An 18,961-nucleotide genomic window follows, 5' to 3' on the forward strand; every position below is an offset into this window, starting at 1 on the left:
TATTTTGAACCTTAACATACAGATCAACTGGGTAAAATCAATAAATAATATCCAAGAATTAATTGGAAATAATGATTGTATATAACCCAAAAAAAGTCAAAAATGTTGGGGTTCTTCGGTCCTCCTCGAGTTAGCAGAGTCCTCGTGTTGGATAACTCGACAGAGTCACCCCACAACACTCCCAAACAATCTGTAGAAGTTTCATCATGTTCGGAATTTTTTCCAGCAGACCCTACTTTTTGCTTTGACTACTGGAGTATAAATTTGATCGACTATATCTCAATTGATATCAAGTTTACGAAAAAGTTTGTGAATACAAAATTGTAGCGAATTTAATGACCTCAAACTTTAAAAATGAACGTTTTGGTCGAAAACTACTTAGTTTAGAGGTTATGAGTTTAGAGGTTCAGAGGTTATGAGCAAAAAACTGAAAAAAGTCCGAAAATGTTGGGGTTCTTCGTCCGCCTTCAAGTTAGCACAGGGTCCTCGTGTTGGATAACTTGACAGAGTTATCCCACAACACCCCCAAACAACCTGTAGAAGTTTGATTAAGCAGACCCACTTTTTTGTATTTGTCTACTGGAATAATGATCTTACCATTCCAACCTAACAAAATGAGTAGAATATGCCCTGAAGTTTATGCTTAGTACTTCGAAAAATTATTTTATTTCACCCAAATCGCTTAGCCAAACATATTACACAAAAATACATCTTTCGTTTCCTGCTTGAACCACAGACCGTACTATATCGACTATACAACAAATATCCACAGACGAAAACATTGTTATGTAACATTCATAACGATGTAAATCGTCGATTCAAAAAAAACCTCATCTTTTTACCGGATCGAAATAATTATTTATTTCCGTCGGCGATCCGCATACGGAATACTTGGAGTCGCATATGCGGCTTGCATCCTTTACGGCGGGGACATCCTGTATGTATACTTACGACGAGATTTTTCGTTGCTGACTCAGGCTGCAATCGCTCCGCTCGATTCCTTTTTACGAGGCGACGGGTTCACCTGGGGTTATACGTTACCGGAATTACGATTTTGGTTCAATGTATACCGGGTGAATTTTTTAAGTTGATCCAGCTAAAAATTTCGAGAAGGAAATATCTATTGGATTTTTTTTTTAATAAAAGTTGTTGGTTTTGAGGGGGAAATCCACTTAGGCTGAACCCTCTTTCATTTACTTTACTATTGTGGGGTGTCGGAGCTCAACTGTAAATTTATTGCAGATTCGTAATCTATGGCCAAAAATACAAAAATTTCTTCCGGACAATTTTTCACGATTCGTCACCTATGGCTCTGCAATTGAATTTGAATTTTCCGCCAGGACGACCTTAACGAACACTCAACGCGCGTTTTCAAATCCCTTTATGCATTTTTCATAAAAACGCGCATTAATGGCTGCGTTCAGCGGACACAACAGTTGTAAAACAGTTGGAAGAATTTTCGCTGAACGAATCTGATCAGTGAGCGCATACTCAACATGTTTAGTGAGCGGACGCCATTTTTCTGAGCGCCTTTGAATACGCTCTATTAGTGTGACGTCACACAACACCATTTTTGATTCTCCTGTCAGTGTTCGGAATCCAAACAAATAAATTGTCATTCAAATTAATACGGTGTCGTTGAAGGAATTGGCTTATTTTCATAAATAAGAGTATTTGAGGAACGATTTCAGTATTAATTGATAGACATAAGGAACGAGGTTAATACCAGTAAGTTTGAATCCTGTATCATTTCCCAGATTTTGTAAAAAGCCGTGTTCATTAGTTGAACTTCAAGTTCGAACTTACTGGCATTAATCTCGTGCCTTCTGTCTATCAATTAATAGTTAAATCGTTCCTTAAATAATCTTATTTATCAAAATAAGCCAATTTCTTCAACGACAGCGTACTAATTTGAATGACAATTTGTTTGTTTGGATTCCGAACACTGACAGGAGAACGAAAATGGCGGTGTGTGACGTCATCACTAATAGAGCGTATTATGCTCACTAAGCTCAACACGTAGTGAAAACTGTCAAAACAGAGGTTTCAGAGGTTAGGTATTTGCTAACCGTTCAGAAAACCGATCTCTGATCACTTTAGGATCTGTGAGCGCTCAATGATCAGATTTGCAACTGCTCTTTCCGATGAACGCAACCAATATGTATACGCTTTGAATAAAATACTTGTAAACGCGTTGTCAAAACGCAGGTTAAGCGCTTGTCATATGTGAATCTGCCCTAATACGTTAAGGTTGTTCTGAGGGAAATTCAAATTCAATTGCAGAGCCATATGTGATGGATGGTGAAAAATAGTACGTACGACACTTTTATATTTTTGGGCAAAGATTACGAATCTGTTATTGAAAACAGGGATATTCCCATTTGAAACTTCAAAGTTGACCTGTTCTTAGAACAGGTTCATTCAACTTAAAAAATTCACTCGGGATATTGGTCCTTCGCAATGGATCAAAGAAAGAACTTCATCGCATTTTGTAATTATAGCTGTTTTTGATCATTTTGGTTTATTAATTTCAATAATAAAGCTTTGGAATCGTTCGGAAAAATATATTTCAATGATCCCTCCAAAAATTCCCACATTTTGCATTTCGGAATTCGAAGAAATGAAATTACTGAAGAGTAGCAGTAATAGAATTTTGTGGGCATGTTTCTCCTATGAAAAAGCTCCCTATGAATTTTTTTCCAATTTTGTTGTGATCTTCCGAAGAGAAGAAACATACAAACAAATTTTTTTTATTCGAAAATATGTCAGTAATAACGATTCATTTTTCATCTCCTGTATTGTCAGAAAGAAAGAGTTTTGTCCTAGAAAAATGCGTTTTCACACCACCATATTATAAGTTTTTGTTATCACGAAGATTTAATGATTCCTCAACCCAATAGTGGCAGGGTTTGAACCTGCTACTACAAGCACGAATTGGGTTGAGTAGTGGGTGTATCTCTCTAGGCTATTTTCGTGCTGTAAAAAAAATTGTTTCCTAATAAAATTAAAAATACAACAATGTGCATGAAGGGATGTTTTCCAATGGAATTAAAAAAATCTAATAGGTCAATAATAGTTCAATTCTTCAGTAATTTCGAGACTAAAATTGTTTCTCATTTTTGGAAACGTGCAACTTTTCAAAGAAAGGCTATTGTTCACTTGAAAGACCCTCTTTCAACACCCCCTAACAAGGTTCGCATCTTTTTGGTAACACCCAGTATAGTCTATAAAAAAGTTTTGAACTGGTTAAATGTCCGCTCGTTGGAAATCGAATAGCGTTGAAGATCAAATGAGCAGATGAGCAAGCAATCCAAAGCACTTAAATTGGAATTTACGATTCTTTTTGAAACTCTTTCGAAGTAGTAAATCACTGAAAAGTTTAGTCTGGTTATTTAATGATATTAGGTAACATTCCTGTTTTTACTGATAGATCAGATTTGGAAACAATGATGTGGCTAGTGACATTGGGTAAATGCATGGTAATGACGCCAAAAAGCGTGAAGCTTACAAGACAAAAGTTAGTATTACTAGACTCGAAATCAAAATCAGTCAATTAAAATTTGCATCCTCGAGAAAACAGCTAGAATTTTCCACGCCAAATTCGAATCGCTTTATTTCCATGGCAAACGATTGTTCTATTCGACGAGAAAACGAGGGATTTGGAGATGTTTTTAATAAGCCTGATTAACACCTTCCAATCTAGACTCCTTCAATTCGTCATTGACAAAATCGACCCGAGAACAATGGAAGAAATCGGTCTTGCAATAGCTCAACCCTGAATGGTAAATAGAAATTGACGTCCTACATCTGGAACAAACGGAACCCATCTGTCAACAGAGCGAAGAGGCCATCTGTTGTTCGTTCCACGCCATGATTAGCACAGTGGCAAAATTCACAAGGTCTGGTTGGATCAAGTGACGCCTTCATTCAAATGAAGGAATTGAATAGATCTTTGAGAAGAGGAGGATTCGGAATGAATATCTTGGACCATGTGGAAAAACAACAAATTTCACTAAAGTGTTTATTATTTCCTATCTCATAAACTATCCAAATCAATGAAAAAAAAAGAATTTATAAAATTAAATTATTCACTTTAGGGAATTGTATCTCGGTCAGAATGGCATCACAGTAAGGTACACTGATGGAGACATCCATAATTCTTCATTAATAAAGCACTTATTTGGAGGTTATTTATTAATAACTATTACAGCAGATTTATATTTGATATATTCATTAATAGTTAAATTATGCATTCAAAAAAGTTTATTAATAGAGAATAAAATATTTGTTTACAATGTATTTGATAATATTTATAATATATTTCGGTGATAAATAATTCATATGAACTTACGTTACCTCCACAAATAACATAAATTCAATAATTCATTCACTCAGAATATAGGATTTATTAATAATTAATAAAATAACATAATTATAGCTATCCAATCTGTGGAAAAGTTTAAGAACACACCCCTCTAAGAGAAGCGCATCTCCTTGAAAAATCTGTCCTTGAACTTTGATTTGAATTTCGTTTTTAAACATAAAATCCGTGTTACTATTGGCCTATTGAACGCCGCTTAGCACATCTGTACTGAATTTTGGGTTTAGATCGTTTGTACCTGCTTAATTATTAGCAATGTTGGCAGACCAGTGGATAGAGTGAACGGATGCAACCAATATGTCTAGGGTTCAAATCCCGAATACCCTCAATATGAACTCTAAAAAAGAACATAGTTTGACAAACGGTTCCCCTTAGAACCTAACAATCGGATGATAAGAACAAAATAACTATCAAACAAATACGTTAACCATTACTAAATTGTAATATCATTTTTATTCAACATGGAATAATGTTTTTTAATTATTACTCAATGATATATTAATCTTAACTATATTTATTTTTCATAAATAAGTAAATGAAGTGTAATAATAAATGATGATTATTGGTGGGATTTGAAATAAATCAAGTTTCCATGAAACTAATATTTGTTTGTCTATGTATCCAATAAATGATTTATTAACTATGATGCATTTCCGATAATATGAAATAAACACTTCTCTTAGTGTAGATCAACACGTTACCAAATCTGCCACGGACTCTCATGTAGAAATCAGTTACCCATAATATACTGTTATCATAAGACGAGAATATTAAAAAATTCATTCATTCAACTTGGAAACGATGAAAGCTAAAATTTTGCGGTGAAAAATATTGTATTTAGTATCATTGTAGCAATACATGTTTTCATTCTATTCCAGTTGAGCAGAAAATTGTGTAATTAAATTACCAACAATAATTTCTTGAAATTATATTTTATAATCTTCAAGTAGTCCAAACTCATCCTACTCAATTTTTTCAATTGTGCAAATTACCATTCCAAATGGAATACACCGTATATGTGTCAAATAACATAAAAATAATCGGCTTGTGTGTATATTCAACATTTCAACCAGTTTCGTGTTGATAGCAAATTCTGCAAATCAGAACCATAGAAAATTCAAGAAGAATTATTTAATTTTGACCACAGAACCGACGGTATTGAGATTTTGGGCGTTCATAAGATATGACAAGTTCAAGATTCGTGCGCCCTTTCAATCTGTTCATATCAGCAGAACCATAGAAAATTCTTTACGAATATTAGAAGAGAGATACCGGCAAAAATAAGTTAATATTTTTGTGACCACAAAACCGATAGAGTTGAGATATTGGGTTTGGGTGTTATTAAATAACAGTTCCAAGCTTTATGCGAAATTTCGAGCTGATTACATCATCAAAAGAGACATCAATGTGTCGCTGCTGACGGCCCCCATCATAGTGATATCGTTTTCAAAATTTGATCAAAAAAACTATATTTGCTACTGCTTCGAATGAATAAAACCGTTTTTTTCTAACTTTCACCATTGTTTTCAAATAGCTATTTGAAACTCGTCAGTCGGCTCTGCCGCACCCTGTACATTGTTTCCATAATCGAAGCGAAGCGACATAGCAAAAGTTTTCAAAATGTTGATAGCGAGAAACAGAAAAACAATAACAATCAACCAAGCTGAAAGCTAGAACAACCATAGAAAATTCGAGAAGAATATTGGAAAAGATTTGCCCGATACTCTAAAGCTATGCGCGAAACTTCTTGTTGATAGTGACATCACCACATAAAACTTCAGCAGAAAAGCGAAAAAAATATTTAATAATTCTTTAACAAAAGATTCGATCGAGTTGAGATTTTGTCATTGATTAAATATATGTATAATATGGAAATTTTAAGCTAAGTGTAAAACTTTATATTGACAATTACAAATATTTTTAGAGAAAAACCAAAAAAAAAAGATATTAAGACACAAATGAATGCCTTGATAGAATTAATAATAATAATAATAAGTTTATTCGTTCCAAAACTACAAATAAACTTAAAAAATACTGTGGAGTTATTCAATGACAACTGTGTACAGCTATTTTAAATCAAAATTAAATTCACTCAAAAAACTAAACCAAAATGAACAATTTCACCATCTATTCCTCTTCAATTCTTATTCTAATCATCATTTTCTTTGTCATCATCGGTATTTTTTTCTCTCATTATCGGGTGTGTATCGTCTTCATCGGTGGTAGGTACATGTTTGGGAATTTATAGAGAATCCTAATTCAGCCGGTGTTTTATGCATTCAGTTCATTCCTGTCTAGATTTGACCAGTTAAATCTCAACTAGAATTGATCATTCTATGGAACATGTATCGATCCTCTGTTATAATCCATGTTTTTATTTCTTTTTTGAATCTGGTCACACTTCTCAGTTCCCTGATTTTCAGCGGCACAATTGGGTAAATTCTGGAAGCTATATAGGTACAACAACGTTGGCCAATCCTTTTTTCCGCTTTTTTTCTTTCATAATTATTTTGTTTTTCTCTAGTATTATGTTCGTGCTCTTTCAATCTGATGAGTATTTTGTTCTGGTAGACATTTAAAATAATTTTTTGGGCATAAATTTGTCTTATATCAAGTACCTTGAAAATTTCATATATTCGGGAACTCGAAAAGGTTATTCTTTTTCCATACATCACTTTCAATATACATTTTTGTAGAGTATCCAAGCTTCTCTTGTGAACATCCAAAATACCTCCCCATCCAATATTACCATACGTAAGTTGTGACTGAACCAGTGCGTTGTATAGTGTATGCATGTGTCTTTGAGAGTTTATACTTTTTCTTATATATCTGAATTTACACAGAATACCTCTCAGTTTTCTTGTTAAATACGGTACATGCATATCCCATTTAATCATCTGCAAAACCTATTATCTCACCTGTACTCTTCATTTCAAGTAAGCCGTTTATATATAAATTAAATAATAAAGGTCCCAGAACAGTGCCTTGTGGTATGCCATAGGTGAGTCGCTTTTTTTTACTGAACTTACCGTTCAAAGTCACAATTTGATTTCGATCCGATAAGTAACTCTTGATAAGATCGAACATCTTTCCACGAAATCCATAGTTGTTCAGCTTCTCAAGTAGTCTATCATTTAAATTCTCAAGAAAATAGAAGAAACATATTTCTGAGACTTTCTGCGTGTTCTTCATAGATAAAACGAAATTAGGTAAAAACGATTGACTTCTTTGTGAAATATCCTGCTTTTTTTCGTAATTTCCAGCTTTGTTGATAAAACAACGTATTTCTGTTCCCAAACAAAAGTGTTGTCATGTTACGAAACTATATTGTTGAAAATCAAATTTATGATTGTGAGTTCTATTTCAGTCGTCTATTACTGGAAATAGTTGTGACTTAAAACCCCAAACAAACTGTCAGGAATTATTAAGTTTTGACTGGGGTGATATTTTTAATCTGGCTCTAGAAATTTGAGAAATCTACTCACAAATGATTCTCGAAGTTTTGTCAACTCAAATAGTTTAAAACAGTTGTCATGTCGGTTTAATTTTTTTTTTAATTTTTTTAACATAACAGTAATAACACTGCACTAAATAAATCCCTGGCTTAACCATTTAAAACACAGTTTTTCTGTAAAATTCGACCTTATTCATCAACATAAAGTAGGTAAGTGATACATCCTCCTCTAACTTTTCAATACCTTTTATGTAGAAAGATTCGACTATGCCATCATTGGTGCCAAATTTCTTTGCCTGGTGCATTATTTTGAGGTCTGCAAAAGCCTGGTTTGTCAAGCAGTTGGAAGCGCAATTCGTTCAATTTGATCATGGTTTTCACCAATTTGTGGCAAGGAAGGTGGCAAGGTTTATTCATTTATCATTACTAACAATCCATTTTACATAGAAAGTGAAAAAAAAATTGGGATTAAAATAAACACTATAACAACAAAGTTTCGAAATATTTTTTTGAGCTGGAAGATTGATCCTATGTGGAATAAATCGACTTCAACACGATTGGCACTTATATGCTTCTTATCAATAGGATTTTTCATAGCTTGAAAGGAATATTGAATAGATCGCGATACCTTAAAGGTAGATGATTCGTGTTAAGGCCTATTATTATTCCTATATTTTATCCATTTTGCAAACAACAACAAATGAGGAGTAAATTGTAAATTAACCTTCAATAACTCTTTGTGATGAAATTTTGACACGCATCTTTTGGATCTTGATATTAACGAGAAAAACATGATGTATGCAATAGTGGTGGTGCCACCTATGTTACGTGTTATTGGGTATTCCTTTTTCAATATTCTTCTTGAATATTCTATGGTTTTCATGATGTGATCAGATGGTTTTGGATACGCAATACACATGAAGTTTTGCACAAAGTAGTATTAGATATTACTCAATTATTGAAAAGAAAAATTTTCATACACACAAAAAAGTAGATATTTTACAGGTTTTTTTCCAAATTTCATGCTTATTTGAAATGAGATACCATAACATTTAAACGATTACGTGATCTGAAGTGAAATTTCCATTCAAATAAGCAGACTTCGTCTAGCAAACGCGATTTGCATGACGAGCATTCGTGTCTTCTCAGAAATTTTGCACGCACTTAGTTGGAACAAGAAGATCGACTACGACTTGACTCCATTTTGCCATTCAACAACTCTATGGCTTAACGCCCGTAATTTATGACGTTTTCTCGACAATTCAGGAACAAAACGGGGATCATTTCGTTGATGAGTCACAGCATGAGATCTCGCCGAGAATCATTTCAAGTACATACTTACCTGGCCATTGGCGTACGTCTGGTCTAATCGGATTATATCACGCGAGACTGTCGTCTACTTATCTCGTATTTCTTTTCGGTGAAGCAGTCCTGTTTGGGTTTCCAGGAGGCAAAGTGATATATTCGTGAGTATTTTTTTTCTTATGACATGGATACAAATGAGCTACAACTTATAATTTTGAATCGAAGAAAGTTACCGTTGAGCTGCAATAATAGCAAATCATTTTATAATTTGCCTGATGATTGATAATCTCTTCAAAATAGTTTTCATTAATGTGAATTGATCATTTAAAAATGGAGAAAACGGGTGCATTTGAGCGTTCGTTCATGTATGCGCCTTGGAGACTACAGAATTGTAAGTAAGATTGTTTTTTTAGAGCTATAGAACTTTAAATACAATAAAACAGCGATGGATTATTCGATTGACATGAATTTTATTTATCCGCAAGATAATCTTGTGGCATTACATTTTAAATATGATTTCTGGCATATGACCGCCATGGTTGGCTTGGATGTAGTCCAATATGGACGTCCAATTCTCGATGACTTTTTCCAACATTTGTGGCCGTATATCGGCAATAACACGGCGAATGTTGACTTCCAAATGGTCAAGGGTTTGTGGCTTATCCGCATAGACCAGTGACTTTACATTGTCCCACAGAAAGTAGTCTAGTGGTGTTAAATCACAAGATCTTGGAGGCCAATTCACAGGTTCAAAACGTGAAATTAGGCGGTCACCAAACCTGTCTTTCAATAAATCGATTGTGATACGAGAGCTGTGACATGTTGCGCCGTCTTGTTGGAACCACAGCTCCTGGACATCATGGTTGTTCAATTCAGGAATGAAAAAGTTAGTAATCATGGCTCTATACTGATATCACCATTGACTGTAACGTTCTGGCCATCATCGTTTTTTGAAGTACGGACCAATGATTCCACCAGCCCATAAAGCAGTCAGTCAGTTTTTCTGGATGTAACGGTGTTTCGACATACACTTGAGGATTAGCTTCACTCCAAATGCGGCAGTTTTGTTTGTTGACATAGCCATTCAACCAGAAGTGCGCTTCATCGCTAAACAAAATAAAATGGACGTAGTGCGCGATACGTATTCCGCACAGAACCATTATTTTCGAAATAAAATTGCACTATTTGCAAGCATACACCGAAAGGTAACAAATGGGATAAAGATTATATATATATATATATATATATATATATATATATATATATATATATATATATATTTGCAAGCGTTGTTCAGGCGTGACTCTATTCATGATGAATTGCCTAACCAAACTGATAATAAATCACTTGACAGCTGTTAAATCGGTCGCCATCTTGAACAGTAATGCCAACTTAAAGTTATATACCTCGAAAAAAACACCCGTTATTTGGTCTCCAAGGGCGCATAAATGAAGAAGTGTTCAAAAGCTTCTGAGTCCTCGTCAGTGTTTCCTCATATTTTTATTGAAGTTATGGTTGAATATTCTATAGTTTTGATAAAACTGTCAATACAAAATTTCGCACGAAGCTTGAAACTTATTCAATTTAGCAATACTTCTTCATTGAATTGGCTGCCTTAGTCCTGAATTCATTTATTGAAGGTTTTGAATGTAACCTCGTTTCGATTTCTCGGAAACAACTGCAGAACAACCGATTTCCCAGGCATTTTGAATTTCTTTTTCTTCAGAAGAGATTTTTCAGATTTATACCTACTTGATTTCAAGGGATCGCGTCTGTTTCAGATGGCGCATACATCGTTTATATTTGACATTTCTCTCGATTCTCAGCTATCGAGTATTGAACAATAATATTTTATATTCTATGCTCGTAACAATCTTCCATATTCTGTCATTATATTCCATTAATTTCATTAAAAATTCGACAGGAACTGAAATTTAATTTATTGTGAAAGTTTGTGAAGCCTAAAATCAATATTTCATTTTTAAACAGCTCCAGGCAGATAGCGGGAATTCGAAAATTTCTGAAGAGCGCCACTTTACAGAACTCGGGTGAAGCAGAACACCAAAGCAACAGGTGGATATCTCAAAAAGACTGAAACAAAATTGAATCAGTACACACATCAGGGATTCTATGCATCTTAATTAAGTAGATTCAGTTAATTATTTTTTTCAGTGTGAGTGTACGATCAATAATCTTTCATCACCAAGAAAACGCCTTGGCATTAAAGCCACGAATAACTATTTAAAATTTTGGAATAATTATTTTGTAGTTTGAGTAAAAGTGTGTCTATCGTACAATAAACGCTATAAGTATTGAAGACTACCGATCTCAGACAATAATTGGAGAAATCGCTGTGGTCCTCCTTCAAACTATTGTCTTCGATCGGTAAAATATCCTTACCGTTTTAGATACTCAATATACTACAATTACGGATTCACCATCAGTGAGTCGAACCTTACAGTTTGAAACTATTTGCGGTTCAAAATTCAAAAATTTCAGACCCTGTAACAAAATGATAAAGTGATCTGTTCGCTAAATGAGCGCTCATGAACTGGAATGTGATTAAAATTCAAATGATGAAACTAGCATATCTATGTTTTTTCAGTTGATTGAAAGGTGGAGACAATTCAGACGTGGAAAGGTGACCTCAATTTGAATATAGTTTCTCTAATTCTGTGGTTATTCCGTTCATTCTTCCACATCTTGTAGAACAAAATCGTGCGAGAATATATCAGAAACGCATAGTTTTCATGGTTATATTTAATTATTCTATGTTGGTACTCCGAACTTTCCGCCACGGCTTTATCTGTCAATTCATCAATTTGCCTTAAAGAAATCAGTTCTGCCAACCAACATTTTTCAATGCAAAAGTCACTAAATTATATTTATGGAAATATTTCATTAATTTCAATGAAAATGCAATGAATTAGAGAAAATAATGTATAATACTCGTACAGAAGGCTCATTCTACCACTCGTTCATTCCAAAACTCGCCACTTCGTGGCTCGTTTTTGAATTTTGAACTCGTGGAAGAATATCAATGCCTTCTGCACTTGTATTATAAATAACTATTCTAGATTTGTCTTAAAACTATGCCAAAATTCGTAGAATCAAAAGTAAAGTTAATAAATCCCCTAATCCACGCCACTGTTTCATGTCGCTAGAACGATGAAATGGTGAATGGTTCCTATTTCTGTCGGTGCTAAGCTAATTATTACTCTTGTTTGAAATACAAATTGTTATCTGATTTCAAGCAATGAAAATAAATAGGTAGCCAGAAAATGGATTTTCCACATCACAAACGTAATCGAATATTTTCATGGTAACAATTTCAATAGGCGTGACAACGGTTTGGTTCGACACGATATCTCATACCCGTTATGAGTTGGTTTAAAATTTGCTATGGAATGAGGCTATAATCCATTCAATTCTATGAAATCTAGCAGAATCAGAGTATTTTTTTGAAGTTTTTTGACGTAATTGGTTGGATAACACTAATAAATATAATGCAGAACCTAATGGTCTAGGAGAAAAGCACTTAATGAAAGGTTATGGGAAGGTTTACGTCATAAACAGACGCCTGACACCTATGATAGGTTTTCCCTAGATTCAAATTATATGGCAAAAAGTGCTATAATTTTCCTTAGAACTTGATTTTATTGCCAAAATAATTTTTTTTTTGGAAATCGTTGATGTATTCGTACATTACAGAAGGATAATTCAAAATCTGTTTTTCAGCCTATTAGACATTTTAGTGATGAATTTGTCAATTCTACGACAGAACAATCAGATTGCATCATAAAATTTGTAACTACACGTGATTTGTATCATTATATTAGAAGGATGTTTCTTTTTGACGGAAACAATTATCAGTTTTGAACATGGACGTATCAATATGTTTATTTATAGAGATTATGTAAATGATATTGCCTGATTCAATGAAATATGCTTTTCTGTACAAAAGTTTTGTTCTATATTGGAATATTTCTAAAATAAAAAGAGCAAATGTGTCTTTTTCCGAAAGAGCTCACAATTTATTTATTTACAGAAAATAGTCGAGGTGAAAAACCTATAAAAGACCCAGTATATACATAATTCAAATTCAAATTTGTTTCTTTATTCCTTATCTATGTTTTTTTGTTTCAGCCCTAAGTACTGACTAGCACCTGTCCTGACACCTGACTACTGTCAAAAATTTATATACCGGAGCGCCACCTAGCGACGCGATGACATACTACCATGACGCAATGGGACCACATGTTCGTTAGATCTCTTATTCGGGCACCGCAGTTCAGAAACCTCCAAGATTATCAGAACATCTACTATGGTCTCTGCGGTTTGGAGGCGTTGCAGACGTTGAGAGATTCAACACTCAGGGCTCTTTGCAGGGTCGTGAGGTACGAGAAACATGCCGCAGACGACGTATTATACTAGTAAGTATATTCAATGGAATTCTATCGTTGTTATGGTTCCCCGTAACTTTTATGTTTTTTTTTTGCTGTCCTAAAAAGGCAACTGTGATAGCTCCCAGAAGCTCAGAGATTGTGCGAGTTGGGAAATTCTGTTATTTTTTGTGTAGGCTTTGGTACTAATTCTCATAGCCAATTCAAGCACATCAGTAATATTAAGTGTAGTAAGAAGAAATCCTCTATTTTTCCAAGTCCGATCGGCTTCCACTAGATGGCTTCAGAAAGACGAGATTTCGTTCTACAAAAACTTTTTTGACAGTTTTGTGATTAGTTGATTCAGTTTAGTTTGAGCGTGCGTCAAATATGAACGCTAGCAAATAGAAAATGCAATATATTTTCACCATTTTTTTTGATAAAGGCGAAAATGCAAGTCAGCTGCCTGAAAATGTAATAGTATATTGTGCAACAAGTCCAACTTTTCTCGCGAGTGTGGAAGTTTGTGGCGCGATCCTGAAAGGCGTGTGCCGCAAACACACGAGCAATTGGTTTGAATGTAACATCCTATAGTTGTTACATTTTTAGATCGATAAAAATCTATAAAAGTAAGAAATAATTTCTTTCGTATTATATCTGCTAGACTACCAAACATGTTTGGAAACAGCTGATTTTTATTAATCTAAAAATGTAACAAACTACAACGTGTTACATTCAAACCAATTGCCGCTAGACAATAAGTATTTCTGATAATATTGTTAATTTACCTAATAAAGAATGTTACGCGTTACTTTATGGGCACACCAATGTACCAATTGGAATCAACATATGATACATTTTTGGAATCAGCTCAGCTAGAGTAATCGGAAAATTGAGACACAAATTTCAATAATTCAAGTAATGGACTTGATTCAAATCAAAATGGCCTTCGTTGACAGTATGTGTATTGTGTATTGCGTTTCCATAGAAACGACTCGAAAGCCCAATTTCATTGGTCTACCAAGCGAGTTGTGGGCAAAGTGCCGTGAGAAATAATATTTCCCACAGTATGAGCAATACATAGTTTTGGAATTGAGTTAGCTATGAAAAATACGCTACTTTTCATAGCAGTTGTAGGAAAATAACGTTTATGATCCTGATGATGTAAGAGCCAATCACGTGCAATATTGGTTTCGTCGATTCCATTTCGGTAATTTTGATGTCAAAGATGCAACACGCACTGGAACGCCAATTGTAGAAAATGTCGATAAAACCATGGACCGTAATGTAAGTAAGCACTGTTTCGATTGCCCAAGAGCTAAAAATTACACAAAAAATCGTTAGGAACTATTTGTAAAAGGATGGTCTCAAGAAGAAGGTCGATGTATGTATACCACACGAGTTAACGCAGAAAACCCTCATGGACCAAATTTCCATCTGCAAATCGCTGCTGAATCGACACATTTTTGAAGCGGTTGTTGACTAGTGATGAAAAGAAGATTACTTACGACAACGTCAAGCGAAAACAGTCGTGGTCGAAATGCAGTGAGCCGGCTGCACCGGTGGCCAAGCTAGGATTGACGGCTGGGAAGGTTTCGCTGTATGATTCGTGGGATTGGCAGAGAATTATTTACTATGAGCTGCTTCCCTACGGCACAAATGTTTACTTGGAACTGTACTATTTGAAGGAAGCAATGGCCCAGAAGAGGCCAGCTTTGGCCAATAGGAGAGGGCAACTTTAGACCACACACATCAATAGTGACTCACCAGAAGCTCCGGGAGCTTTGTTGGGAGGTTCTTATGCATCCACCTTATAGTCCGAACCTGGCACCAAGTGATTACTATCTATTATTGTCCATGGCGAACAATTTTGGTGGTGAAAAATTCACTCCAACAGAGGCTTTTGAAAATCGATTATCTCAATTTTTTGCCAATAGCGATGGGGACTTCTATGAGAGAGAATTATATTACCTTCAAAATGGCAACAAGTTAGCAAACCAAACAGCGCATATTTGACCTAATTCGGATCAATCTATATGGTAATTGAAGCCTTGTTTTTCATGCAAAAATATAATGGATTTTTTTACTACACCTTATAATTGTTCACTCCACAGTGAACAGTGGTTTGGCCCAAAAATACCACACGAAGTTTTTGGTTTGAAAATAATTTCCCATGTTAATACTTTCTCGGTATAAATCTATCTTGGGATCTAGTTCGCAGTATTCACGATTGAAAATATATTCACTTATCTTGATTACCTTTTTCTATTCATATTCGAATGGATACGTTGATACCTACTCCTAAGCCGAAGGTCGGGGCAATTTTCTGGTAGGGGAGACCGTCCAATCGAGCAAAAATTAATGAAATTCCACCGCTCAATTTTTTGGAAATCACTGAAGAACTTTGAACTCACCCTGTACAAACATTGAGAATAATATAATACAATATTATCATAAGCCATTAGTGGAGAGCACAAACATCAAAGGTTCCTCAAAACAGAACCTTGAGGATTTCCTGATGTAATGTCGTATTTCTTTTGTGAATGGGGTGATTGTGACGAAAGCAATTTCAACATTTCAGATGAGAGGAACTTTTATATTATCAATTGCACAAATTCAGAATACAGCTTCCGTCTAGTTGTGATAGGTGAAATAAAAAAGTTTAAACTGCATTTTCTATACAATTGAATGTATTTTGGGTTGCCTATGTAGCGTTACTACGAATGAAGAACTATGTACGTTCTTCATTGAGCTGAATAAGAAATTTATTGGTATTAGACACTAATTTTGGTTTCTATATTTGCAATTGAATATATGTATAAAATATTACTAATGTAAAAATGACAGAATAACACGTGCTGTTATTATATAATTGTCTTATCTAACCATTTATTTGGAAAAAATAACAAATTGTTTTGATTGCATTTTTTGATTGGTAATTGAGTGGTTTTTGAGTTGCCTAACAGATAATTTTATCAATCTTTTTCTAAATCAATTTAGGTATTTATCGAATTGTATTGATGTTGCTATCGAGTAATTTATTATAGCAAATCTACATATATTAGACGTGATCAATATTGTCATATAATCCGGCTTGCTGAGTAGCTTCTTCACAATAACTTGATATACCTAATGATTAAGATCGCAGTGAGATCCAGATATCCCGCTTGAACTATCTTATTTTGATTTTTTTCTACACCCATTACATCTCCATTATGATACGAATATTCGCATTTGCTGCATTGACAGACATTTTGGTCTTAAATTTTGAAATTGCCCCTTGCAAAATGCTTTTTAGACCATCCTGTTCAACTATGGTATACTCTATGTTTGGCATATCCTTGTAAAAGCCTTTACTTCTACAATTCTATTGCGAGTTTCATGGAATTCAGTTAGATGGTCCAATAATTCCATAGAACCACCATTAAAAAGGAGTGTACATAAAAGTTTTAGTCATTAAATATTCTCCCAAGCATCAAAAAAAAAAAAAATCGAAATTCTGCTTTTCTAAATAAAGGGGGGCGTAGAGCATGCGCAAACGTGAAATTCCCGATAAATTTTATATTTTGGTACCACCCTTATCTACGCCCTTGTTCTATGATGAAGAAACCGTCCTCAAATGCAAGAATCTGTAAACCTGTAAACACGATGACTAAGAACTTGCAATTTTCATGCTAGATTCTGATCTCTAATGCCTTGTTTAAGTTCGTTAATGGATGTAGAATGACAATTTGAATCCTCGTGCAGAATATCATGTAATTACTTTAAATGAATCGAAGATATTTTTCTTTACTATAACGTTTACTCATATCTGTGATATGAGAAAGCAGGGATAACTAAATTTTAACAAATTACTCGAAATAATAGCATATTTTTGATTACCGATTCGATTGTTCCCAAATTGGAGGTACGAAGAAAAATTAATAATTCCTTAAATAATTTGAAGAATAAAATGTCATATACATGTTCCATACAATGTCCTATACACAGCAAATGCTTTGTTTTCGAGATACATGGTGTTTCTTGTAGTCCTACTGATGCATATAACAGTTTATCGTAGGTATCTTTATTGATCTTCTCTACAGATTGGGCAAATAAGTACCGAAACTTATAATCAATTATTTATTCATCAAAGCCCACTGGATCTCATAATTATTTGATTTTTCCTGAGGATTCCTGTGGAATTGTTTGTGATAATTACCCCTTGCTTAACATCAATTATTCTCATCTTGGTTTTTTCCATTTCCACTTGTATGTATAGTCATCATAGTATTCGACATTATCAGAGCAGTGTTATCTCTTGAATTACATATTTGACATATTCTGTGTTTCGTCATGGAGGAAGTTGTATGCACGATTAGCTGCCTAAGTGCGAGATTGTGTGGGAAGTTTTCACGTTTTTGACACATGAATGAGTCGGTGTTGACGCAGAGGATGGAAGTGGACCCCAATGCGTCCTCAACTACCGGAATGGCGCCTATATTATCTATTCAGTCAACCTATTTGCTTGCTTTCAATAGAATGACTTCGAAGAAAGTTGATAGAAGTAATGAATTAATTACCAACTTTTCTCAGAATTGATGAAGAAAACTTCAATTTAGAATTTTGACAAGAAAATTTAATAACAACACGATTTAGACTCAGAGCTTATACTACGGCTAAGGTAAACCAACAACTTAATTCCTTAGTTGCCTTCTAGATTCAATATTTTTTCAAATAGGATATAAGTAGAAAAAAATATCTTAGTTTTTTGTTACTTGAAGAAAAAAAACACCCTGTATCTCGAAAACAAAGCGTTTGCGGGCTCATGTTTATAGGACTTTTTCTTCTTAAACTTACCCGGGCATCCATCATTTTGGTTTGTAACTCTAATTTAGATTATTTAGAAACATTTGGTTTAATTAGTGTTTTCCTACTAAAGTTTTTTCATTAATCTAAGTAATAAAGAATATAAAAGTTATGACTCAAGCTTCCTAAAAGCTCTACAAATAAATAGATACAATAAAATTGGAACTCGCCGCTTTCAAAGATCTCTATGTATAGTATATCCAAAGTCACTTGGAGGAAGCTGAATATTTCGATTATACAAGGGTTGTCCAAGTTTCCAGAAATTTCTTTGGGGCTAGTTAATTGATTGACTAACAACACTTTCAAGAACCCCGGTATTTAGAATATCGCGGTATTCACTTCTAAGGGACATCTATGGCCAAGCGATTTTATGGACTAGTTCAAATGACTTTGGATATACTATACCTACCTAAACCATTTATTGCTTGAATTCCAAGATCCCTTGTAACTTCCTACCCCATATTTACCTATAAAATAAGTAGAATTTTCAGTTTTGAAATTTCACATATTGACAATAAAATTTAAATATTATTCAACGAACAAGTAAATAATAGGCCGCTTTGAATATCTTTCTGTGAATCATTTATTACT

General features: G+C 34.2%; 1 protein-coding gene across 11 annotated transcripts in view; it reads left to right on the plus strand.

Moving 5' to 3' along the window:
- LOC123673761 (rap guanine nucleotide exchange factor 2) overlaps positions 1 to 18,961 on the plus strand; it is an 85,741-nt gene that overhangs the window by 21,639 nt on the left and 45,141 nt on the right. For all 11 annotated transcript variants that reach the window (XM_045608416.1, XM_045608420.1, XM_045608423.1 and 8 more), the window contains exon 2: positions 13,287 to 13,573. In XM_045608416.1, coding sequence (XP_045464372.1) covers positions 13,380 to 13,573 — 194 coding nt within the window. In that variant the 5' untranslated portion in view covers positions 13,287 to 13,379. The remainder of the gene's footprint in view (positions 1 to 13,286; positions 13,574 to 18,961) is intronic.

Source organism: Harmonia axyridis, chromosome 2, assembly GCF_914767665.1.
Source record: "Harmonia axyridis chromosome 2, icHarAxyr1.1, whole genome shotgun sequence".
Classification (NCBI taxonomy): Eukaryota; Metazoa; Arthropoda; class Insecta; order Coleoptera; family Coccinellidae; genus Harmonia; species Harmonia axyridis.